This window comes from Idiotropiscis lumnitzeri, chromosome 1, assembly GCF_059441095.1.
Source record: "Idiotropiscis lumnitzeri isolate Australia: NSW breed Sydney's pygmy pipehorse chromosome 1, RoL_Ilum_1.0, whole genome shotgun sequence".
Lineage (NCBI taxonomy): Eukaryota > Metazoa > Chordata > Actinopteri > Syngnathiformes > Syngnathidae > Idiotropiscis > Idiotropiscis lumnitzeri.
The window spans coordinates 39,853,621-39,881,112 of NC_142391.1; the positions used below are offsets into that span (position 1 = coordinate 39,853,621).

General features: G+C 40.1%; 1 protein-coding gene across 6 annotated transcripts in view; it reads left to right on the plus strand.

Annotated features, from left to right (window-relative positions):
* fbrsl1 (fibrosin-like 1) overlaps positions 1-27,492 on the plus strand; it is a 280,246-nt gene that overhangs the window by 120,016 nt on the left and 132,738 nt on the right. For all 6 annotated transcript variants that reach the window (XM_088300656.1, XM_088300613.1, XM_088300637.1 and 3 more), the window contains exon 4: positions 705-740. In XM_088300656.1, the coding sequence (XP_088156782.1) occupies positions 705-740 (36 nt within the window). The remainder of the gene's footprint in view (positions 1-704; positions 741-27,492) is intronic.

A 27,492-nucleotide genomic window follows, 5' to 3' on the forward strand; every position in this document is an offset into this window, starting at 1 on the left:
GGCTGCTGCATGTTGATGCTCTCTCACTGTCTATTTTCATGGAGAGATGTACAGATGAGGCAAGGTGACCTCAGCAAAATATTTGCGGCTTGGAATGACATACTGTATCGCGTGTCACCTTACCTTGACAAGGGTCAGCACAATGGACTCTGTCTTTGCCTTCAATTTCACTGCTTCCATGTTATACAGAGAACAAAGTGAAAATGCTTCACGTAAATGTGTCTCAGTTTTTTGTCGTTTTGAAAAGTGCTCGCTAGAGGGGTTGGAAATATTGTTAATTCTGGAGTGGGTGAATCTTACTCTGCTTTTAATAACTACCTTCACTTTCACTTTGTTGTTGTAAGCAGTGTACATCAGTGGGGACTCACTAGCGGTCTCGCATATTTATTTTTACTTCATTCTGTTACTACATTATAACAAAAATGCAAGTCCATACAATTTTGTTATAATGTTACAAAATCTATTTTTCTACACATTTCCAGTGTGAAAGATGCACACATGAATGAGCTGTGTATGACTGATAGCTTCGAGCCATTGTGGAGGCCAGAACGCAAGGTAGCAGTCTGCAGCTGCGGCATACATGGCGGGCTGGGTAAAAGGTTAACGTGAATATTGATATTAAAGCGGCACTGCTTCATCATGTCTGTGTCAGGGAGTGAAATGCTCCTTAAAGGTCATTCTTGTTCTCCTCTCTCTCCCTACAGAGTTCCACTCACGCGCTGTCAGGCCGCGACTACTCGGTAAGTGACATTTTCATGCTTCATAGCTTTATGGGAGAATTACAATCTCCAACGACCCGCTTTATGGCCCCAGCGCTCCACATTTTAATTATATTAAATAGTGTAATGGAGAAATCATGATATTAGATGCATTAATTCTGTCTGACTGATTAAATCGTAGCAAGGTGTCCTGTAGTACCTTGGCCAAAGGAGTGTCTTTTATTACCATCTATCTTGGTTCCTTGCTCTTTGCATCTTGGATTCAGTTTTATTTTAGTTTCAATTCATAATTCCCTTGCATGTAACAGTACATTGTAAAATGTATCATAAATGTGTTAAACGTGTGCAGCAAAAGAGGTTAGATATGTTTTTTATCAAGCAACAAAAAACAATTTGTTATACTATTTTTATCCCGTTAAAGCATCCGTCGTCTCTCCCCTCTGAGTTTCAAAACCGCGCATTTGTGCTCTCATTTCGGTGATGTGTTTAGTCTCCTGGTAATAGAGACAGCAGATCGCCCTTTCTGTCCTTTGCGTAAAATGAGCTCATAAGAAGAATATTCTTTTAAGTGTGCTACTTTTAGCTGATGAGTGGCATATGGCAAGTCATACTGCAAACTGGTGGCAGTCATCTAAACAAACAAAACAACTACAATTGTTGACATGGTTTGTCATTGTTAATAGGCCTCAAAGGACTGCCATTTAAAGCCCCTAACAAAGTGTAACTTCAAAAGACATTGATCTCCATGCATCTTTTTTTAAAATGTTGTTTTAATAGAACATGTCACATTCATATTCCCCAGCGGCTGAATATTCACAGATGAAAACAAGTATGTCCTTCCAAAAAAGCATGTGGTGGCCTTTGGCTCAAGCTGTCAGTTTGAGTCGGCATAGAACAAGGCTTTCTCTTCATCTGGAAGGAGGAAGGGGGTCAGCTATGGATGTGGCGAAGGCTTGGTGGGTGGTGATTTGCAGGCAGTATTGTGCAAGCAAAAGATAGACCGGTAAGGAGGGCAGGAAGTCTCACGTTGTCTGTCTCCACTTTCTGGCTTTCCGACATTGCTATCTGCAGTGTGTGTAGCCTCTGGGCATCTCCTGGGTACTGAGCTCTGACTCTCAATCTGCTCAGCTGCCGAGCCCACTTGATTTCTGCAGGCATCTTATCTGTAAGTGCTTCGGGCCTTACAGAATGATGGTTTCGAAAAGGGGGGCAGAGGTTGTAGGGTCGGGGGGCTCCAGGGAGCTTCCAGGCAAAGGCAGATTGTGGATGGGAGGAGGAGAAGGTCTTGAAGAAGGCCAATGGCTGCACTGAGTGTTATGACTGGAGGATACTGGAGAGAGAGGCTACGCATGTGGGTGGTGGGCTATGTTTGAGGTGGAAGGGTGGTGTAGGAGGGTCAGCCAGGCTAGTACAGAGAGGGCACCAACAATTGCGACAGAAAAGATGCTTTAGCCCTTCTGCTCTTTGACATCTACTGCGCCGACTTGCTACAAATTATGGATTAAATATTGTTGTTTGTCACGTTTTTAAATGATTAGATAGAGATAGGACAACCTTTTGTTCATGCTGCCATATTATTCCTTTCGGGCGCTTGCCGAGTTCACTGTTTCCTTGAAAATAAAAGTATTTGAATTCATTTCCTTAAACGTTAAGTTTGCAGCCAGCAAAGTTCAAGTATGAACCAATGATTTGTAAATATTGTTCAATCTATTTTCAATTGAATACACTACAAAGACAAGATATTTAATGTTCAAACAGATGATATTATTTATTCATTTATGTATATATTTGTTTTCAGTGTTGAAAATATCGACTCATTTTAGAATTAGAATTAGAATTAGAAATCCCTTTATTGTCATTGTACTCAAGTGTGCAACGAGATTAGAGGGAGAGAGATTAAATATGATTGTTTAATTCTTAGATCTTACTTTTCAAAAATTTTGGGCCAGGGGCAACAAAATACTGGGAATGTTGAGGAATGTTCAAAAAACACATGGAACACTCCACAGGTAATCTGGTTAATTGGAAATTGGTGAGAGCCATGAGTGAGAAGAAAGCAGCATCTCCCAAAGCAGAGGTGGGCAAACGTTTTGATTGGCAGGCGACAATGGGTACTAAAATTTGACAGAGGGGCCGGGGACCAGGAGCAGATGGATGGACTGTTTTGGTAACCTCACCTCATTGATTAATTTTAAATGAAAGTGAACAAAAGCATTACAACACACCACAGTATTTAGAAAATAAAACAACTAGGTTTATTCATTTAATTTTTTTCAAGTCCGGCGGGCCTGATTAAAACGTTTATCGGGCCGCATGTGGTCCCCGGGCCGTAGTTTGCCCACGCCTGGCCCAAAGAGTCAGCTGTTTACAGGCGAGGATAATTTTTGGATCACCCTTTTTTAAACATCTGCTTAAGCAAATAGTCCAGCAGTTTAATGAAATGGAATCGAGTGCATACCTATTATGTTCACATGAAATTGCTCAATCCCAATTTTTTTCCCCGAGTCCACCTTATCCCGAACAATCATCTATCATGTGAGACTGCTAATAGCCGGTCTGTTAAGTCTTTGAAGCGATATGTCAAAACAGGACCGACCCCCTTTCTCGCCCAGTGTGAGGGGCTGGATATGGAATTGTTTATCAGGGTGACTCCATCCTGCTTGCTTTTGTGCAGGCTTCATTACAGCCTCAGCCATGTTTGGGAGACAATAAATGTGCCTTGTTTCCTGCGGTGCTACGTGCTTGTTGTTTCAGTGCGGATGGGCCTGGGCTCAAGCGATTTATCACTCTCTCAGGGGCTTTTTGATAAAGAACCCAGCACCCTCCTCTGTGTCTCCGAGATAGGCGCTACAAGAAGCAGGGAAATTGTCAGAAAATCTCACTGCAACTATCTGCCCATTCTGTCACTACCCCTGGGCTGGATATATAGTACGGAGGAGGAGGAGACGGTTAAGCTCGGCAAAAAAGACAACACATCACCGTTTCTTTTCAGATTAATTGAGTTAGTTTCCCACCCCCTCTCGTTTTACCACCCAAGGCCAAACTATGGCTTATGTTTTCATGCACAATGAAAGCATCAATCTTTGTATACGCAATATAATCTCACTTGACTGTTTTGGCACGGTTTATCTTTGTGCAGTCATGGATTTAAACCTTAGCCATGCAGTTTAGTTGAGTAAAGCTGGTCTAGAGCTGCCACACACCCATTCTTCATTTCCACTGCTTGGGGTGTCATAATCATATTTAATGCTGAATGAGTCCAACAGTTTTGGAGGTTTGTGTGTGTGTGTGTGTGTGTGTGTGTGTGTGTTTGTTTGGGAGTCTTTTAAATAGATATGTAGCGCTCACTTTACTGTTCCAGTGCATTTTGCAAAACAAGAAATCAATTTTTTTACGATTATCTTGTATTTAATTCATATTCACTGGATTAGTTGTTAATCCCTCAAGTGATAGATGAAGCAAAGTCTTTAAGAAATCATTGTTTTCCTCTATATGAAGTGTCTTAAACATTCTGCTGCCTGTCGTTGTCTTGAAATATCTGTTTCTGTCACTGATTCCTTGTCAGTGCGAGAGGCGTGCAGGTGTTTCCACAGCACGGGCTCTTCACGTGGTGAAAATTAGTGCAGGAGACCAAGAGCCCAGCAGGAGCGGGTCAGGGCCCTGACATCGTGATGCTCTTGGGGTGCGGCATTGCCTGTCAGTGGCCTCTCTATGAGGGCTGTCTGCCATGAAAACCTATTTGTTTATCCCTGTGTGTGGTCCGGCTTCAAATCCTGGGCCCTGCTGCTCTCCACACATCAGCAACCTGGGTTGTTGCCGTTAGCAACAGATAAAACTTGCTGTTAACCGCAACAGGGCCCACAACACATCAATCAGTGGGTCTACAGATAAAGGCTTCAGGCTTCTGGGGCCTTGGCTGAATGGCTTGGCTCAAAATCCTTTTCTAATGGCTGAGCGCACACAGCTCTGGTAGTGGCGCTCTGTAGTCATTCAGAGGTGTGGAGACAAGTGCAACTTTCAGTTTTGCTGCTCAGGTTTTGTCTGGATGGAGATGCATTAGAAAGGCGCAGATGCAAGCGGCACTCTGGGATAGGTCATTTGAATAAAACGTGACACTTTGAATTTATGTTGAGTAGGCCTCCAGTATATCTACCCCAAGTTGCTCGAAATGATTTCTTAATGCCTTTGCCAATTGGTGCGTCTCTTAACGCTACTCATGAGCTGGTACATTCCGCTGTCCTCGTCGTTAGCACGGAATTGAGATCAACCACTGAAAAAGGCTGGCAGCCATACTTTCAAAGGAAGTATTGACATCCGTGCAAAATATATTTTTTCCAGAGGTGCCTTTGGTACATTTTCCAATCACGTTTCATTACCCATAAAGTAAATGTATGGTGATGGCTTTGGACCTTGTTAATGGCAAAGAACAATAATAATCTTTTGTTCTATTAAATCCAGTTAATGTATTTTCAGCATGTTGAAGTTCACCCAAATGAAACAACCTCTCATGGGTAAAAGCATTAGCTGCTCCTCCTAAGCTCGGCCTTGAATGCCATCACTCTCAGTTTGTCCTCGATGCACTGTCCCCAAACTCACATTTGGCCCACTTATCCAAAAACACCATAATGTTGTAGGCTGACAATGCTCTAAGGATTTGTTTCGTTTAAGCTTTCTGCCCATTAAGTTTCACTGACACTGTAGACAAATAAATTGGTAATTCCACTTTATCATATGTTACATATACCACAATCAAGCAGCAATTACATGCTTCTCCCATTTGTAAGAGGTCCCACTGCCGATGTGGATGTTTTAATGAGGGCTGTAATGAACGCTCAGGGTGTTTGGCAAGTCTCCGAGATTGCGGAGGCTTTTATGGCTCCCCATTATACGTACAATTTGCATCAGCAAATTACAATGCGCCATATCATTATCCTGCACCAAGGTTTGAACATAAATTAGAGCTCCAATTACAAACATCTATCTCGGTAAGGGGAAGACTACTGTAGCAGCCCACCAGAGGTAAGTAGACGGGAGGGATTGCACTAGTTGCAATCAACACACCCGGAAGTCATCACTGGTAACCATTTGAAAATCTAAAACATATTCTTGCTTTTTTAAACCAAAATAGCCGAAGAAGGGAACAGTGTGGATTTAATTACTGATACACTTGCAAGGCCATTTTCGAGAGGGACCTTTCAAGAGAAGCTAGGTCGTCCAACACTGACTGAGTAGTGTGTAAATGTATTTCTGTATATTATTTGTCCAGACGTGGTCTCATAAATGATGGTAACATGAGGGGGATTTATTCAATCAAGTCTGACAAAGTAGGACTGCACTGAAGGCCTAGGTATGAAATGCACGGCCCGCCACTGAGGAATTACTATTATTACAGGTTGCAAAAGAGCACACAGACAAGTGTTTCAACAATCATCTGAAGGTTATGTTGTATGTTGTAAAATGAGTTTAAAATTATATTAACATGTTTTAAGATCATAGTTTGGGGAACGTTCACAGTGTAAGAGCTCAATATAAGCAATTTTTTTTTTTTGGGGGGGGGCATCTATATTTGAGAATTTTTGCTTTTTGGGGTGTGTTATGTTCCTTAACAGGGAGGACTAAGTAGAGAATTTAAAATGTTAGTCAATGGCCTTGGGCAGTTATCTGTCTTTTTTCTGACCTGAAACTGGGACACTTTGACAAACTCCATCTTTTCCTTTGTCTTCGCTCCCTCACCAAACTCACAAGCACATTCTCCGATCTAATTTCAAGTCACTAAAAACATCAGCGACTCATGTGATTTGGAGTGTGTTGGATGGTACATAGTTCATTAGTTACAAATTTTAACGCTGCACCAAAAATATGAATCATTGTGTTGCTCATGACTGAAGAAGTGTGTTTGAGTGGGAACTGTAAAAAGGCTTATTCCTTATGAAACACCCCCTTGCAATTATTCCTGCTACGAAACTTACCCAACTTTCCACAACATTCATTAGTTAAAACGACATTACTCTCGAACTCCTATGGCATTGTTACCAAATCTGGAATCCGCACAAACAAATTGTACTAAGTAGGTCATGTTCTGACACTTGTCTTCTAATCACTCACAGAAAAGAACATCATTTCCCTTCACCGGAGCCCCTGAGCTTTGCTCCTGGGAGTTCAGAGAACAACACATACTTATTTGATTTTCTGTCATCTATATCCTTTTGCTTTTATTTCTCTCAATGCCTTCCTCTCCTTTCCTTGGCAAGTTCACATCTGACTATACAAAAGCAATATTTCAATGTCTCCAAAGGCAATACACACAGCCCTCATCCCCTCTGGTGCAAGTGTCTGACAGGAGCAGCGGGTAAGGTATAAGATTATAGGAGAAGCAGGAGCAATTATACCTCCAGCTGATGCCGATGTGTTTATAAAGCGAGTAACTGTTAATGACTGTGTTTTGGTTTCTCCTGAGTCGGGTACATAGCAGAGGAAGGCCTGCTGTTTTTGTCATCTTTTCGCTTGTTCCGTGGTTGTACTCTTCAAATCAGCCGGCATTATTTCAACATCATAAGGTGTTAATTTTAACACCAGCAAAATGTCAATATTCATCCACATTGCAGTGTTGAAAAATAAAATAAAATCTTAACTTGTTAAATGTTTGATGCTTAGTAGTGTGTTACAGCAAGAACATGTAGTGTTGACATTAGGGTTGTCATGATACCAAAATTTTGAGATCGGTACAAATATGTACTTTTTCAAATAAAAAAAGAATGCAAATAAACTAAATGTCATTACCAACTATTATTTTTTCTTTGAACAGTAGCATCACAATCGGTAAACAGAATAAAATACCACAAAAAAGCATTACGCTGGAACACTGAGTACAAACAAAATGATTTGAAAATAGAATTAAGCTACGATTTTGCTGTGGCAGTAAAATCGCTCCCTCTTTCAACATTATGTCATTCCTCCCTTCTCACACTCGTCTTGTTCACTATTTTGTTGCTTATTCTTTTGCAGTAGATCATATGCGGAGTCTTACGGAGTCTTTTTGCTGTTGTTAATAATTCCATATTAAGGAAAGCGAGCCAGATTGCTTGTGGTTGTCTAAAATAGTCCTGATGGGATATTTTTACTCTTGAATAGAAAAGAGACGAAATGGGCCATAGTCACACATTTCACACTGCTTAAAATGTCTTTGATATGCTGTTACCCTTCCAACTGGAAAATTTGACCGATGATAAGCAAATTAACAAATTAATTCAACCTTTCATTTACCACAAGTTGCCAGCTGGATGCCTTCAATGTAAATGACTACCAGAGTCACCCTCGTGTCTTCAGCCCCCAACCATCCGCACTTTACACCGCTGCCACTGTGTCCTCAGTGTGTGGTTGGCCTTGGCCCTCATCACACTGGGGCACATGGGAGATTAACTGGGCCGGCTTACTCACTCAGCAGGTTCTCGGACTCCCTTCCACTCATCCTAACCCAATCTGCCAGCTAGCCTCCTGCTCCACCGAGCCATGGCAGCAGGGCACCACAAGCCCGGGCCGCCTTCATTACGCCTGCCAGATGGGCTGAGAATTAGATTTGAACTCCCACCATGGGAGGAGGGAGAGGTGAGAGATTGAAGAGGGAGGGGAGGAGGACATTGGTAGGACTGCGGAAACTTGTATGGATTAGAAAGTAACATTTTTTGTGTTGTTGTTTTGTTTTCATTTATGTTGCAAGTTATTACACTTTAATGTAACACCCCTGGGATGTGGCAGCATTAAAAGCCTGTCATTGAATAATCGACACTAACTACGAGCAAATGCTTGGGAGAAATGAAATTAGCGAGCGCAGCAATTTGGCACAGTGATTATCGTCTCCTTGGAGGCAGTTCCTGATGATTTAAGAATGCTAACATTTAAGCAAGTCAGATCTGATTACTCCTCAAGGTTAAAGCGAGCTGTGTCGGAGGCAAAGCTTGATTAGGAATGTCTGTGTCTCCCTTCATCTTCCTCTCTTCATGCCCATGTTTCTCATTTTTCCAACAGCTCTCTGCAGGCAGAAAAGGGCTCAGGGATGAAATCTGTTAGATCCTGATGGCATCTTTTGCCAGCTCTTAATTAGATCAGCAATACTTGCTTTCCAAGGTGTAATTCCTCCTCTACTAAGTACCATCCCCATAAACGATGTGAACAGTGCTTTGCTAAACACCTGAACCATGCTCAAATTTCAGTGTGCCACACTTTCACTTTTGAATATACCCAATAGTATTTAGTACTCTTCGAATATATATATATATATATATATATATATATATATATATATATATATATATTGGGTTGCGGGGGCTGCTGGAGCCTATCCCACCTGTCTTCGGGCAGTAGGCGGGATACACCCGAACTGGTTGCCAGCCAATCGCAGGGCACTCGTAGGCAAACAACCATGCGCGCTCAAACTCATACCTAGGGGCAATTTAGCGTGTTCAATCAACCTGCCATGCATGTTTTTGGAATATGGGAGGAAACCGGAGTACCCGAACATGCAAACTCCACACAGGATGGCCGGATTTCGAACCCACGACGGCTGCTGTCTCTCACTGTGAGGCCATCGTGCTAATCAGTCGGCCACGGTGCCGCCCATATCTATCTATCTATCTATCTATATATATATATATCTATATAATGTTACACTTTGTTGTGATTAAGATAAGATAAGATAAGATTAGGAAAGAAATTTATTGTAAACACAAACAAGGAAAATTTGCAAATAAAAAAAAACATTGGAATGTACAGTCCTTATCATATTTACTTTTTTACCTTTGTCATTTAATCTATAGGAAGGCAGCTTCAGCACTGGCTACTTCAGGTCTAGTATTACCTAATGCAGACTTACACACATGAACTTCATGAAATTCCGCAACAGGCACTGACCTACACCCATATATCTGTCACAGAAGTATTTTTGCTCCATTAGGAGAACTTTCACAATGTTAAGCCACAGTAGGTGTATTAGTCCATGCTCCAGGGAGATCTACGTTGGAGAAGCAATAGGTGATGAGGATAATAATGAGTGGTAGCGGGATGGTGGCTGCGACTGCATTTGGTTGTGCCACATGTGCGAAATCCTTCTTTGAACGTTACAGCACCCCGCAAAGTTGAAGGATAGAAGTGTTCTACTTTTATCTCTGCATACTAAATTCTCACATACATAAAACCACTTTTTTCAGCAGGGATGAACTGTATTTAAAGTAAGACAGGAGCAACAAATTGACTTTGGGGAATATGTCTATTAGTTTTTCCAAGCTGTTTTCTCATGCAGGGGTGGGAGGAAATCATTGCAAGTCAAATGTAATCATCCTGCCGTTGGGTTATACACTGTCTGGAATAATAATATTAGCTTGGCCGTATATCAGGCTTGCAATTTGAATATCCGTGGTACACGTAAGGATGCTAATCACAACCAATCACTGATGTTATCAGACTTGTTTTTCCTTGTGTATAACTGTGATTTTTTTTTTTGGGCGCATCTTGAAATTTGGCAGACTGAATTCATTAACTGATGTGTTTCATGTAGTCAACAAGAGTGTCTGAAATGTGCGATTCTAATTTTTCCTATGCACACGCTCTTGTACAGCGTAATATATTGTGTCTGCATCACAGCCAAACTATTGTGTCGTTACGGGGTTATCCCAGGAATTGAAGGAAAACGAAATTGTAACCAGGATTTTCCACACAAAGCATACATGCTTAAGTATGATTAGAAGAGATTAAGGTGGGGGGTATTTGCCTCAGAGAGGGCCCTGTGACAATTTTGAAATGGATTGAGTGCAGCTTTTGTGAGCACACTTTTCTTAATTCCATGCTCATGTTCATGCTCACCTTCACTAAATTATTTACATTAAAGTTATCCCGCCAGCTGCAGAGCTGGAACCACAGAAGTAAATAGTAAAAAAAAAACTTGAGGCATTGAAAATGACTTTCAGACTTATTAGGGCCCTTTGGTAGACTGACACTTGCATGCTCTGAGTAAAACACGCTTAAATTCATTTTCGAACCGGTGCAAGTTTAATCGCCCTGAGTCTTCCAACAATTTCCGAAGAGAAAGTCGTCTACATTCAGCGTAAACAGGGCTGCATCGTCGTTTTCATGCCCCGCCAAGGGTCTAGTTCTGCGTGTTTGTGAATTTGGTAGATGCGCTATGGCTCACTGTCCATTCTGGACGCATGCCCCGGCGCATCTGCAAATTTGGTAATAAAAAGTACGCCAGATGTTTGACCTGCAGAAAACAGGTTGAACTCATGGCGAAGGTGGTTTAACGCGATTTGGGTGGATTTGATTGAGGCACAGGCAGACAAGTGTGGCGTATATCCTCCATGTCATGGATTTTCCTTCATAAATATTACACCAGCGTGAGCTAATCCATCTGAATCATTGTTGAAATCACTTCATTGATTGAATTGTAATCCCATCCATCCCTTATTCAAGCTGCTTCTCCTCACAAGGGTTGCGGGCCCACTGGAGCCAATCCCAGCTGTCTTCGGACACTAGGCGGGGTACACCCGGGACTGGTTGCCAGCCAATCGCAGGGCACTCAAAGACAAACAACCATCTGCTCTTGCACTCGCACCTTGGGACAATTTAGAGTGTTCAATCAACCTACCATGTTTTTGGAATGTGGGAGAAAACCGGAGTACCCAGAGAAAACCCAAATTATAATTAATCACCTGAAATATATTTTAATAGCATTCCTCGTCTCTATCCGGGACTGGTGGGGCTAGTGCAAATTACCAAATAAAATAAAATTCCATCCACGTGCGCAGTAAGACCACACCCTGTGCTGGACTTGTGCTCGGCAAGAAATAGGACCCCTTTTTTTTTTTTTTTTTTTTTTTAATGGAACATGTTCAATTGTATGTTTTGATTGTGCCAATCAATAAACTATTATGCGACTAAGAACAAAGCTTTGCAATGAGTATCAAGACACTGACATTTTTGAACGGAGCAGTCACTAGCACCTATTTTATTTCCAGAGTAGTCACATGATTCAGAAAGTGTCCCCAGCCAAGGATGTGAATCCAACCCCACAGTCAAGCCATTTTGTGATCATGTATCCTATTTTCATATCATCTGCCTTTCATGTATAAAAGCTGCAGGCATCCACTGTTCTCCTGGGTGATGTGATCCACAGATAGATTCATTCATAAGTAATGGTAAAAGATGGGCTTGGACAGGGCTACTTATTTGACAATGATTGAAGTGCTACTGTGATAGATGGTGAAGAGGACCTCCTCCCCTCTCCTCTCCCACACCTTAACCGCGACTCCCACTTCTGATCCCACCGTATTTATTTTCCCCGGCCCAGCTAAAGGTCTTGCCTTAGTTTTAAAGAGAAATGTCAAACAGAATTAAAATGACTCGTTCACCCCAAAACAGAAGCCCGTGTGCCTTTAAAATCACACATCTGCTCCAACAACTCATAGTAGCAAAGCCAAACTACCTCTGTCTCCCACTGGCCATGAGGTAATGTGAATTATTCATGCCAGCGGGGCCGTGGTGTGCTTCATCATGTTAAAGTGCCCATGACATTACTGATGGTGCCACTGATGCCCTCGCACCGCGAGCTCTGCTAATGCATTAGCAAGCGAGAGATAAAGGAGATGCATGGCAACCGAGGACAGCAAATTATGACTGCACGTTAATGTTTTATTGCATTTAGTATTTGATTATTTTATCCATCTACTGCACATATTTTCTCTATCTTTTGCTCAACCTATCTTTGAAACTGATTTTTCTCTAATTTGTGTAGCATTAAAGGCGTTAATAAGCTAAAAAGGTGATATGTGTTGCATTGAATTTATTGAACACGTTTGCTCATTCTCATTTGTATATTGACAATGACTGACGACATTGTACATATACTCTTTTCGTCAGCGACTAAATAAATTTACTCCATCACCCACTTCTTACAAGATCTGATTCTTTTTATGACCATCCAGCTTCTCATCTGGATTATTTTTCCTCCCACTGAGAGAGAGAGAGCACATCTCAGTAGGACACCAAGGATTACTTTGTTTTATTGTGCATCCACGCTGGGAGCTCTTATGATAAGTCAAATTCATCCGAACCCTGGAATTCAAAAAGCCCTATTGAAAGTGTCAAGAGAAAACTGTGATCATGTTATTAAAAATGGTTGCAAGAAGAATAAACTCCCACAGAATGGACATACTGTTGTTCCACTGGGAAAGAGCGTCATTCAGCTGCAGTTTCTGTCCTCCGGGTGTTGGTTATTGGGTCTGATTGTTAGAGATTTCTAGGCAAGCATACTCTCCCATCTTGCCTCTTCTCGTACTCATACCCAACTCATCCTTGCAAACAGACCCTCTCAGAAAACATTGTCTGGATGTTGCAAATTTGAGAATGAACCAATTCAACCCAGTTGCACCCAAAAAATAAGATGAAAGAGACGCGCAAATGTCTTTCCACTGTCAGTTAATGTTGCGTCAACCTCCGATATTCGATTTGTGAATATTGACTGACTTATTTATTTATTTATTTTAAGAAACCCCCTACGCCCTTGTAAAAGATCTGAGCGAGATGAGCACAACTGATACTGTGGTTCTAGCACAACAGCAATAGCATCTACTGATAGAGGAAGCAGGATAAAAATCTTACACCTTATTGGAACACAGAAAATGAGATGGAGCTAATATGAAGAAAAACAACAATGTTGGCTTCATAATGACTCTGAGGTTTGCCTAGATTCTAGTTGACAAATCTTTGGCTGGCGCCAAGCTAACCAACGTTTTCTAAAAGTTGGCCAAAGAGTCAGGCATTGTCATGCTTTGTTTTATTGTCTGATAACAAATTTTAAATGAATAAGGTATGCTTGTTTTGCATCTACCAGCTAAACAAGATGCATTTACATTGTTCACATTTACTGATCACACTATTTGGTTGCATTGTGGAGGATGAGAACATGTTCCTCCATGAACTGGAGGATGAGCCAGGAACCACGTAGGCAGACTGTTTGGCCTGAAAATAGCAAGTGTCTGGCTCCTGGGAGCTCGTACTCGCCTACCAAAGAGATGCTATCAAACTGGACCAGCCGGTGTTGTTTGCAAAAAATCAGAAGAGAGGAAGGAAGACGTAGATGCCATCACCATGTTTGTTCTTTTTCTTACTTAGTTTACCGTCGTTATTTTTACTGGATATGTATCTTTGTTGCGTTTTCATGTTGATGTCATTCAGAGTGACGGATTTTTACATTGTAGCAACGTTTTGTAGACATTTTACCTTAAAGACACTTTCAAACTCACGTGAATACTACACTGGAAAAAGTCAAATCAAAATTAATGATTGTATAATTACACTTAAAAAGAAATACAATCTGATTGTGAAGAAACAATATGAACATTTTACGATAGCCGAGCCCGAAGTTATCACAATTATCACTATCATAACACTACAAATGAAATGTCACACATACATGCACTACAGTGTGAAATATTTTATATTTAACTCAACTAATTGATGATATTTTTTAAATCAGATAAAAACTTTTGCTCCAATTGAATATGTTGGGTGTTAGGTTTGGTCAAATGTTTGATAAAAAGACAGCATATGAGCATAAACAACCAAATTCAATTGAAAATAAAAAATGCTTCTTTTTCATTTTATCAAGTACTTTTTGTCAACTTGAGCATTTTTATCCAAGCTTAGGATTCACTTGCAGTCAGGAGGCTGAGGGGCTGAACACTCCGAGGCTGCTAGTGGGAAGTGTCTTAAGATGTCGCCAATAACAGAAGAAAAAGTTGCTAGATTTGTAGCTACTCCTAGTAATATGAGAACGGTCAACATGCTAAAGCCACAAAATCTTCAAGTAGCCAACCCTGCATCGCTCACTTAAACAAGCCGCACAACACAACAGAAATAAATTCAAAATCACAAAAACTACTAAATTAAAATGTTAAACGTTTAAAATTTACTCGCTCCGTCAAACTACTGTTTAGCTACCTGTTATTTGGAAGCGCCACAGAAGAGCCTGCTGAGGATGTGACCATGTTGATTGACAGCCCAGAAGCTTTGAATCCTTATTGGGCCGAAGCACCGCATGTAACTCGGAAATCTTCCCATTTTCCAATCAAGATAATTGGGGATTTTTGTTAAGCCTGTCAAACATCAGGAAATTGACACACCACAAATGTCTTTCCCCAACTGCCCCTTTTCTCCACCCATTAAAGCTGCTTGTTAGCTGACCTGACATAGTTTCCTATTGCTGTGACGGGTCAGCAACAATCTATTACACTGACTGGGAGCCCACGTATCTCATAACTGGCACCAAATATTGGTTTTGCTGATAAATTCTTTAAAAAAAAAACACATTAACGAGGAAACTACACCGGCAGGCATGTTGGCAGGATGTGGGTGGCTGTCCTATGGGAGAGGAATCTCTAGGATGTAGAAATAGTTACAGCAGCACCCAACTGGGCTCCTCCTACCTCCCCTCCGCGATCTTTCCCTTTCCTGTGTTCACAGTGCCCCGCAGCTGGCCAGACATGTAGATGACGGCAAGACAGTAAAGTTTACCATCGCCGCAACCCCCCCCCCCCCCAACTCCAAAAAGCAAGCCTTCAGGGCAATGTTAGCGCTTTTCATAAGTTACAAAGATGTAATTAGACAAATTATCTTTGCAGACACGAAGGGTTGCGTCTTTAATGTGTGTTGCCTAAATTTGTAATTAGCAAGCAGCCACTGCTTTAAAGTCCCATATCGCACCCGAGGCCTTGCATCCATAACCTGACAGCCCGGTAATGAAGGCTTATATATCCCACAGGCTCTGCTTGTCTCTCACCAGCCGGGTTTGTTGTTGTGATTCATGCTGGGCTGCTGTGAAAACATATTGTTTATGCCCAAGTATCCTTTCTTGCGGGCTTTCCGTGCAGTCCTTTCAGCATCGCGATTCAGTCAAATCAAATGAATGTTGTTGTTTTTCTTCCAAAAGGGCATACTGTTGGTTTTCATTTTGGCCAATCACCTTTATGGCTCAATTCATCAGAGCGATGGCCTATCTGTCCAGGTTGCTGGTTGTGACTAGCACCTGGGGAGCTGCTGAACCCATCCGACATTGAAAGCTCCACTTTTAATGACTTGCCGATGGTTATTTTCACCGAGCGCTTATTATTTATCGTGTAGGATAAAATCCCATTTGTATCGCCCCAGGTTCTACTTCCATTGCAAATTAGATGCACGCTTTTCATTTTGGTAAGTAGTTAAATCAAGATGATAGTCTCTCAATTCTACTTTCAGTTTAAAGATTGGGGGGGAGAAATGCTGAATATTTGTCTTCTTTGTTTAATCCAATTCATGATTTGCATGTGTAGCTCACCGTCTGACCTCATTATCCATGTTTGTGAGGCCTTTAATTTACTTTGTAATCTGTTTTTTTGTTGGATTAACATGTATGAATATATTAGAGTCCATATAATATGGGTTTAATTGAAGAATGTTAATTTTTAATGTTTCATGTGCCTACTGAGTATATTACTAATACCCGAACAGATCCTCTTCTTTTACAATGATGCTCATGCTATATATGCAATAATTGTCTTTTTTTCCATTTTGTTTACATTTTACAATTTGTTTTCAGCATATACAAATCCATTTGGACTTTTTGTTTGTTCAGATCCGTGAGTGTCAAATCACATTCACCAAGTGCATATTGGAGGCAACTGAAAACCTCACAGTTAGTCTTTTTCGTCTGGGTCCAATGCAAGTTGATTAAAATGGCGAAGCACTTATACACAAATAAGGATGTACCCGTACAACCTTCCTTCAAACTGACTACAAGTACTTCGATTTGAGTGCACACCAACAGTGAGTACCAACATGTGCGACAACAGCAAGGAAATTTGTCCCAACATAGCTAGGCAAGGATTGCAAACTGGACAAGATATCGAAAGGAATGAGGACAAATAAATGTGACACATTTGAACCTTTCTTTTTGCATGTGCGTAACAAACTATCGCCCATTAGAAAACTGCATTTGTTTTTTGTGCTGTTGAACTCAGCTGGTTTCAAATGTGAATTACGTCTTGCATTCTTCTTCTTCACATAATTAGAATTTCAGTGTCCCGGCCATCGACATCCGTGATCCCGGTGACTTAATACTGACAATTGAATAATTGGTTGATGGATTGGTTTTAACGCGTTTAATAAAGTCAGAGAATGTCAAAATGTATTCAAAGGTCAAAGAGTAAGTAGTGTTACCACCAACACAAAGAATGGCACCAGTAAATTGACACATTTGATTGATAGACTCACCAAATCTAGATTAAAATTGAAATTGCTCGGGCATCCAGCCAACCGGGGAAAAAAGAAGTGCCCCAAATTCCTTTGTTCTACTCTACTGTTATAATGAAGCCCTTAACCCACTGAGCGCCAAAATTTGAGATTGTTGATGAAGGGAGCAAAATGCACATTGACATCAGGGTTCGTTCAAGGTCGCACCTGTTTGCAAAATGTTCAACTATTTTAGTGGGTTTTTTTCATGTTGCAAATGTTGAACATGGTCAAAATTTCCTGACAAGAAAAGTATAGGGGAAAATCTGACGAACGTCTGGCTACCGTTTGCTGAATATGCGCAACCTTGAACGAGCCGTGATAAGAATATTTGCTACGTAGGCCAAACTTAACATGTTTTTTGTTTTATCTGAAAGCACTAATGTTCATTTATAGAGGTATCTGTGTGTTTTTTAAATATATTTTATTATATTACTTGTATACATACTGAGTTTATAGTCTTATCATTGTTATATATGCCCCAGGTGTTGAACATCCAAAAGCGGCTATTAACTTAAAACAAGTTCTTGACATTGCCTTCCCTTATACTTTAGGGATGGATGATTTCAGGGAATTAGTTTATATAATGATACACAATATTATGAGTCATGGTGTTTGTTTGAATGAATCAACCACAGTGTTAAAGGAAAAGGTCATCTCACAATCTCGCAAATGTGAATTTTGGACCAACCATTCTTTATAATGCCTGGAGATGCTTTTAATGGAATTCTGCGTCACTTCTCTTGCACCTAACCGTGCACACATTCATACAATTGGCCTCTCAACGCTGGCACTGCCTTTGGCATAAGACTTGCTGGATCATTTGATTCCAGCTAATAACCAGAGTTAGCCCCAAGAAAGGCATAAACGACTTTTGTTCTCACTGAATCCTCCTGCTGTTCATTTGAAGTGATGACTCAAGGCTCTCGGTTTGGGTGATGATTGTGTCATCACGGGCCTGATGTAAAGGGCATAAAGCATTTATTCTGTCATGTATTGCAAAAAATATATATTTTCCCAACTATAAGCCGCTACTTTTTTCCTAGATTTTGAACCATGCAGCTAATACAAGGGTGCTGCTTTTTTGTGGATTTTTCTTTCAGCGATAGTGACTCTCTTTAGTTCAGAAAATAAATCTTGATTTTTTTTTTCTCTTGAGTCTGTTCTGTTTTAATTAGCAAAGTTGTTGCCATGTTTTAACAATCTGTTTATGTGCATTCACAGTACAAAAAATCATTCTGTACATGCCGTAAACAACACATTTTTATAAACATAGAAAATTGCGGCTTATAGCCTTATAGCCTTGTATATCGTTTTTTTTACCCCTTCCCAAAAAGAGTTGCTGCGGCTTGCCTCCAGGTGCGCCTTATAGCCCGGGAAATACCTTACTTTGAACTCAACTTCAACTTGCAAAATAATTTTTATCCCTGAATTTGGTCCAGTTCACTGTCAAGCAAACTCAAGCCATCAAACTACTGTTTAAAATAAAAATATATATAAAATGGAAATACAGTGGACCCCCGCATATTCCTGGTTTGCCAACCACAGTTTCAACTATTCACTTTTAAAGATTAAAAAAAAAATAATAATATATATATATATATATATATATATACATATATATATATATATATATATATATATATATATATATATATATATATATTAATAAATTACGTTTGTATTCGTACCCATCCATCCAATCCAGGTCTGTCTGCCTGTCCATATTGTATTATGATTATTATTATTATTATTTATCAGTAATGAATCACGTCATGTTTGAAGAACTAAATAGGAACAAACACTCAGCAAGCTTTGCACACACATTAGGCATACACATTGTCTTCGGGCAGTAGGTGGGGTACACCCTGGACTGGATGCCAGCCAATTGCAGAGCACACAAAGACATGCAACCATTCACACTCACAATCACACCTAGCGGCAATTTACAGTGCTCAATCAAACTGGTCGATAAATATAAGGATTAAATAAACTTTTTTTTAAACAATGTACTTTGTAGTGCCGGGCGACATGGCTCACATTACAAGTATTTGACATCAGCCAACGCTGATAAGTATTGATGTATTTATTTATTTATTTATTTTACTTTTAACTGTTTTGCACAACACTTGATTTGCCCTTGCATTTTTTCCTCATCCCATTTACATTTTGGTCATGTTCATGAGTCTTTCATATTCACTGTGCATGATGATGACATGGAACGTTATGACATCATGATGCTTATGATTTGTTGTTGGTTTTGTTTTGGGTCACTTGTACTAGAGAAATGTGCACGTGTCGGGATATTAGATGTTACTTTTGCCTTTTGCAGTGTTTGCAGTTTTGCATTTCATTTATTGAAAATATAATACATATAATGTTGAGTTATAGCTACTTTTGGAAATCGTGTCGCATTTTGCCTCTTTCTCCCCTGGAGAAAATGCAATAACTGGCTTTTGCAGGATATGTGGTGTGTAATGTGCATGACACTGTGTGTTTCCATCTTTTGTCATTTTTAATACCGCAGTCTTATCGGGAGAAATGACAAGCTCAAATGAGCTGGCGCGGCAATTACCGCAGTGAATAAAATGTGTGTGGCAGTCAGGTAGAGGCTGATGGGAAGATGTTCACTACATCACCCCTTTTTCGTATCTTGTCGCCTTCCAGAGATCACGCCGAAACACTCCTCAGGCAGGTATTGTAAGGATAATAAATATATTAACAATATAAAAAAATTAAGATTCATTCAGGAGTTCTGAAATTATTTCCACCAACCATGCAGACTTTTGTATTATGTTGTGTTTTTTTGTTCAGACAACGTTGTCAACAATACAATTTTTTTTTCTTTCCTTTTTATTTTCCATACAACTCTACTCGATTTCACTAAATAGTGTGTGGGTTTGAAAAGTGTTCGAGCTGGTGAGTTTATAGTATTAAGTAAGTCACATTAAACACTTTGAGTCGCTTGTATTTGCTGCAGTAGTGAAAATAACTAAATAATAAAAGATGTTTTCAAGCATCTACACCAGCAGCTCAATAATAACGCACTCACACTGAGTCTCCGTCCTCAAAAAGGGAGTGAGGGACACATCAGCAAGAAAAGCCTGCAGAAGCCACAACAATCATTGGATGTGGATGTGTCAAACAGTACCCACACTCACCACCCTGACTGTGTGTGTACGTGCGTGTAAAAGGGCGGAATGTGCACAGTGTGAGTCCGTGGGCGGCTGTCACCTCTAAACAGCAAAGTTTCCACATGACAGGTCCAGGCGATGACAGTTCGGCTACTGCCACTGGGCAGGTTAGCGACGGCAGCCGCCCCCTCGCCTCTCTCCTTCCTTCCCCCGAACTGCTCCAACCTCCCACTCTGTCTGTGTTTTGACCACTTGTGACAACACTCGCAGGTTGTTGCTGTTTTTCTCTCAACTTGTTTATTATCTCTCAACATGTTTGCTTGTCACAGCGCAGTGGATTTAAATTATTTGGAGATTAACGATTTTCCAAGCTTGTTCAGGGACAATGGGATTGTTTTTTTTTTTATTTGATTTTGACTGCAGTGACATTGTTGTGTTATGGGTACAAAAGTGTAATATAGCCACCATCTGCTTCCTGTTAATATCATTTTTCCTTTTCACAAGCCTCAAGACCAAAACTTTCTCAAGGGTTATTGTTAGTCCCTCATTATTTCAATTTGAACCAAACTGTAATCGTCAGTCCATCACTCCGCCAATCGTTATTTTAACCGCACTTCAGTTATCGCTAAATTAAAGTTTGTCACAGCTGTTTTTGGACCATAAATGTCACTGTGGAGCCAGTCTGTCATTGTCTCATCGTCACTCTGCCGTCCTTATTTTAACCACGCTCCTAATTGTCCTGCTCTTGTCTCTGTTAAATCAATCCATGATCCGTAATGGCGCGGTTTCTCTTCAATGGTGTTGTGCACCAGCGTGACGTAACAAGAGCAGAGCAAAGCCAAGGCGAGCATTCTACAGGCTACCTAAAGAAGGCGTAGTGCCGGTGTTAACGGTTCAACTGGCACCCATGGATTCCAGCTGTGGCCATTAGGTAAATGTCAGTCCAGTAATTATGTGTTCTGTGACAAACTGTAATTTAGCGACGACCGAAGTGCGGTTAAAATAGCGATGACGGAGTGATGGATACAGTTTGGTCCAATTTGAGGTAATGACGGACAGGTGGAGAATAACGAATGACAGACGGGCAACATTCACATTTGTTTAGTTTTTTTTTCACGGCAGAAACTCCACCATTGCTGAAAGGCACAATCATAAACAAATTGTTGCAAAATAGTCCTGTTTGAGCAACATTTAGCGATAAATAGTCCTATTTCCTCCTACAAAATGATTGCATAAACAAATTAATCTTTGCAGTGCTTGCTGTTGCAGATTTGCATGTTATGTTATCAAACAGAAATATTATTACCTGTGACAATCACAGATTTGAGCATGCATGCATTATTTTCCGCTAGGCAAATTACCATACGTTTACATTTTCCTATTTAGCATTGCATTAAATGCTTGTCAAATTCTAAATGAATTTTGATCACCACTTTTGGGTTATTTGTGGAATCTGAAATAATGTCTCAAGAGAGCCTTGAATAGAAAATAGCATTAGCTACTGACAAAACTGAAAAATTATAAAGGTGGTAGAATTGTAATAAAATATCAAATAAAATCAGTAGGCGGCACGGTGGGCGACTGGTTAGCACGATGGCCTCACAGTGAGAGACAGCATCTCGGGCGTGGGTTCGATCCTGGCTCCGGCCATCCTGTGTGGAGTTTGCATGTTCTCCCCATGCCTGTGTGGGTTTCCTCCGGGTACTCCGGTTTCCTCCCACATTCCAAAAACATGCATTGTAGGCTGATTGAACACTCTAAATTGCCCCTAGGTATGAGTGTGAGCGCGGATGGTTGTTTGTCTCTGTGTGCCCTGCAATTGGCTGGCAACCAGTTCAGGGTGTCCCCCGCCTACTGCTCGAAGATAGCTGGGATAGGCTCCAGCACCACCCGCGACCCTAGTGAGGAGAAGCGGTATAGATGATGGATGGATGGATAAAATCAGTATTCATGGCTACATACTTGATAGTGACCAATTGGATTCCAAATCATTCATATAAAGTACTAAAAAATGGGCAAATGTGCATTTGTTTTTGTTTTTCAAACCACTCCAATTCACAGTCTATTTGCCCAGACTACTCGCTCTATCAAACATGTTAAAATTCGAGTCAAAACTTTGAACACGTTTTCATGCTATTGAAAAAGAAACTTTGGCTTGCTCGGCCTATTCTATACACACACTGTATGTAGCCATTCCTTATATGAACGGAGCTCACTATTTGAATGTCGATTTGAAAGCACTAAAAGCTAAATTACCTGTCATTTAAATATTTGAAAAAACGTGACAAATTAAGACCACTTCCCCGTTGCTTGCTTACTGCATGGAAAATGATTAGAAATTTTAACAAAGCAAAAAAAAAAAAAAATGTGTGGCTGTGCGGCGGCGGATGTACTCACAGTGCTGGTTCTGACATGAGTGCCAAAGTAGGTGAGATGACTTGGCCGACTGCGGAAGCGTGTGCTTTGATATCAGCCAGGAGATGGTGTGCCAAACAATGCCACATTGAGACCTTAAAAAAAAAAAGTCTCCTGCACTTAAACTGCCAATGTAACTTCTTTGATGTCTTATGATGGATGTGGGAGCATATATGATGCACCTATTTTTTCTTTTTTCCGCATGTGTTCTGCATCAGGGTTGAACTGTTCATTGTACATTAAACCATTTTGTTACAAGATGAGGCGCAGTTGAACTCTTAAACACATGGGCATCTCTGAACATAGTTATTAAATGACACAGTCAATTAGGTGTGAGGCTATACAGTATATTGTGTATGTATATTAGTAGATTACCATTGACACACCATTTATTGGCAGTACATGAAAGCAAGTCAGATCAGGTCAAAGGGCATTGAGATGTTTATGTGTTTCTAAAAACTAAAAACTAAACTACCTTACCTCATGTTTCTTTGTTTTCATTTTCAAAGTTTATCTAGCCAAGGCTTCACCTTAACAACTATTCTGTAGTAAATGAAAATCGGAATGTCATGCCAGCAGCATGTGATGATTTCAAGAAGCTATATGCACATTTGCATCAAGGTTTTTTTTTATCTTTGGCTTGACTTATGTAAGTAAGTAATGTAAATGTTGGAAACATTAGCAATAAAATACATCTTGACTACTGTGTAATGTTTCAAGCCAGATAGTTTAATGTTTGTGTTCAATTCATAATTGTGTCAGGGTAATTAGTAGCTTTCTGTGAAATTAAATCTTTGTCAGATTTTGTGAAAAAAAAGAACACAGTGGTACAAAAGTGTTGGTGTACCACATTTATCATTTTTCATTTAGGGCTAATTGCTTGCAGAGAAATTACGACTGTGAGTTGGACTGACCATGAAATACACAAGGCTCTGTCAAAATGAATCACAAGCTCAATCTGCCGTGAAAGGGTTGTTTTTTTTCAAAGTAAAAAGGTGATTTTCTGATTTTCTTTAATTGAACGGAAAGAAATCGTGCCACCCTGCATACGCGAGTCAATTGCACTGCAAATTTAAATGGAATAGAAAATAATGTTGTTGCTGCAGACGAGTGTCCTCGCCCTGACTTTTACAATGATAGGAAGGTTAAGTTAGCACTGTATTAGATTTATGCTGCCTTTCAAGCATCCTTCATTTCCACTTACTGGATATAGCAATCCCCAGCCAGTCTATAAAATCCCACAGCTTACTTTTCTTTAATTAAATGCCACTCGTAATGCTCCCGATGCACCCTGTATATCTGCAGTCGTAGCCGATGTCTTTACCAGTAAGAGCTACCTCTAATACAGTGCCGTCTAGCAGAGCTGCTCCGGGGGACAGACCAACCAGGCATTCATCTTAGCAAGGTCACACCGTTTGATTTTTAATATAACGGTCAGTGCTGAGACCCCGCGTCCTCCTTTGAAATATTAGCACTCATTACTAATGTGGAAGCTGCCCCGCCTTGCTTCTCCATCAGCAATTCTTGGTTACGCGGGTATGTGCCGACTAATGTCTACGCTTAGACCCGCTCCCGCTCGCTGCCGGAGGCGGTCCAAAAGTCTGCTTTATAGGCCCGCTTTATGGCATTCATTATGCTCACTTAACAGGCAGTGTAATTCTTTCCTGTGGGTCAGAGAAATGAGGCAACTAACTATTCGGTCAAAATGTGACTTGCCCGAGAGTTTGGTCTTTTGTTTTGGATATAAAAGACGCTGCCTTGCACCTTTCGAAGTTACGGCATGCCCGCTTCGAAGCATATTGTAGTCAGGTTTTAGACAAAAATGAGGTGTCTTTCAAAGATGCATTATTATTATTATTATGTGTATAAAGTGCCCCAACATGTGGGCCATTTTGCTTTGCTTTGCTTTGTGTTGAACTTCCCATATTCCACTGCTCAATTTAAGCAAGATTCAGGGAATTGGACAAACAAAAAATAAAAAATAGAAAATAAGAACACTCGCTAAGAGTAGATCAGACCAAAACTCACACTCAAGACTAATTGCTGGCCCTGTTGCTGACTAATCACTAAGCCACGCCCCTTGTCCCAACATAAGGTCATTTTCGCTCATAAAACCAGTCTTTAGTTTGTTTCATTTTGATTGATTTATTCAGTCATTCATTTGCTTATCCTGTTCAGGGTCATGGGTGAGCTGAACCCTCTGCCAGGTGAATTTGGGCCAGTGGAGGCTACAGCCTGGACTGGTTGCCAGGGTAATATCAGGCAGATGTTGCTTCTTTAATTCACCCAATGTGCAGGTTTTTGAAATGTGGGAAGAAACAGGCAAAAATCAATACAAGAACTTAGGGAACATGCAAATTTCACAAAGGAAGGCCAATGTACCACTGTCCTTGTGTAGACAATTTTGAACTTTAACTTTTTCCTTCATCTTGTTGTTCCTCTCTAGTTTTCTCAAAATGTTCTCGTAGAACTTGGACTTTAAATTCTACTACTCATCTATACAATTGGTCTCTGAGGTCTGCAGGAATGCATCAGTTAGTGTTAGTAAGCTATCAGGGCTAGTCCAACATTCTTTTTTTTTTACCAAGTAATATCAAGGGTTTAATTCTCCTCACACTTAGTCATCTTAGAGATATAATGAGTCTTGCAAGTCAAGAAGAGCTATTTTCCAAATGCGATGAGCCAAATTTGAAGAAGAAAAAGATCTTGCCATTCTATTTTTTGCAGTACACTATATTGCTTAAGGAAAACGAAAAAAGTGCATCCAAATTCACTTTATTTTATTTTATTAATTATTATTTGAACACGACTATCCCGACATGAAACGTCTATATAGCAAAAAGACCTCTGGTTTAAACTAAGTAAAACATTGAAATCATGTTTTATTTTTTTTTTGAGGGGGGGGGCTTTTTTTCTGGTGGCACATTAAATTAGTCGTGTTAAACGCACATCTTTTCCGCTATGTGAAATGCTCAATTAGCACACATTGCAAGTCACTTTTGTACTTTCTCCCCTTTTCACATTCAAATATTTCCATGCTGCAGACATTATCATTGTTAAATGATGCGAGCATCACCTTAGCTTCCTTGTTTGTTTCCGCTATTTCCGTTTGTGACACGATCTTGTCTCATATAAAACATGTTGTATCACCAATATGGTTGGTGCTTGGTGGCCCTCAAAAATGACTAATAAATCTAAAAATAAATATGTATGTATGTATGTATTTTTACACAACCTAAAAGCAATTTCTATAAACGAGAGCCACTGGTTTTAAGATGAACAAATTATGGGGTAGGAGTATTTTTTTTCTGAAATAACAGCTGCTGTCATCTGAAACTTTGGTTGTAAATCAAAGGGCCGTGACCTTATAAAGTATGCTTGACCTTTCAGATGAGGAGATTGAATGGGTCATGCACCATTAAGTTTACACATGCTATACAGATTTAGATTTCAAACTCTAAGTAGTTAGAACTGTGACTTTAATCATTTCATTGAAATGAATAACTACAAGCAAGTAGTAGCATTTTGAGCTACGTAAAAATTGACTATCCTCTGGAATGAAGTTTGCACAAAATACGAGTCTTGGGGAAAAAAAAATTAAATTGTGTGTATATTATCCCTGTCCCGTGAAAACCACGTAAATCCAATTTTGTCATGTTTAACCATTTTCACCGAAACCCCATTGACGCAAAAAAAAAAGAATAAATGGACAAGTGTGTTTCAAAGGTGAGTGACGATATGATATAAATTGAATAATTGGCAGAAAATCATTTCTGATCTAAGTCTTCAAATTACCCAAATTACCTAAAGTTACATTGGTTGGCTGTTGTTGCTGTTTTTTTGTTTTTTTTTAGATGCCCACTTCAGGTCCCTTTTGTGACTCCGGATGTTTTGTGTGGCTATTTATTTAGCTTGTAAAAAGCAGCAGGCATAATGATGATGAGGGGGAGCTGTAGTGACATTGGAGCTGGGGCTTACAAAAGATATGCCATATGCTTAATGTGATTTAGAGACCGGTTTGGGGTTGGGGACTTTGAGAGGGAGGTTACCAAATTGAAATGCAAATCTTAACATTTCAGAATTCATTACGGTTGACACAGCCCAATGGAAAAGCAACAACAAAATGAAATGACATTGTTGAAGAGGGGCGTGATGGTGGATGGTGAGCTCTCATCTCTTGCAAATTCCTCTTTCTGAAAGGAGTCAGGAAGAAGGATTCTGACCTTGTGACTCTGCACTGATTATAGCGCAAGGTCTCCTTTTTATAATTTCTCATTTAAACGTTTCAGTGATGTCAGATAGCACCATAGCTGCAAGGAGTTAGGTTTTCTTTGCTGCACTAATTCAGCTAGGTATGCGAAAAAGGCTTTTTATGGGGCAATAAGGTCTTTCAGAAACATCTCATATTGTCTGTACAAACTAGATTAAGCATGATCTTTTGAATGCAACCCTGTGAATATATGACCAATAAACATCACCCATCTTTCCTTCATATTCCGTTTAAATAAACAGGAGTTGCCAAGGCTGAGATTGTCCAACAAAATAAAACCTCTGGTAATTTGGTTCACAGGAGACTTCTAATAACTAACAGGGAGCTGCTGAATTTTACAAGGTATTATTCAATCTTTATCATTCTAGCCATACTCAAGTAGAACACATATATGTCATGCAGCCTTTGACGGAACTTTAGACCATATTAAAACTAGATTTTTAAAATCCAATTCCAGCAAATAACACAATGTTCAAATAATTCAACTGGTGACTGTGATTAGGCCACACCGTGTATTTTCATGAAGAAAAGACTCATATTTTATGGCCGTGTTTGACATGAAGACTATGGGGATCAACCTCAGATGGTTGTAGCTAGAGGGCTTTGGCTCAGGGAATCCCGGCGCCTAAAAATCAATCGC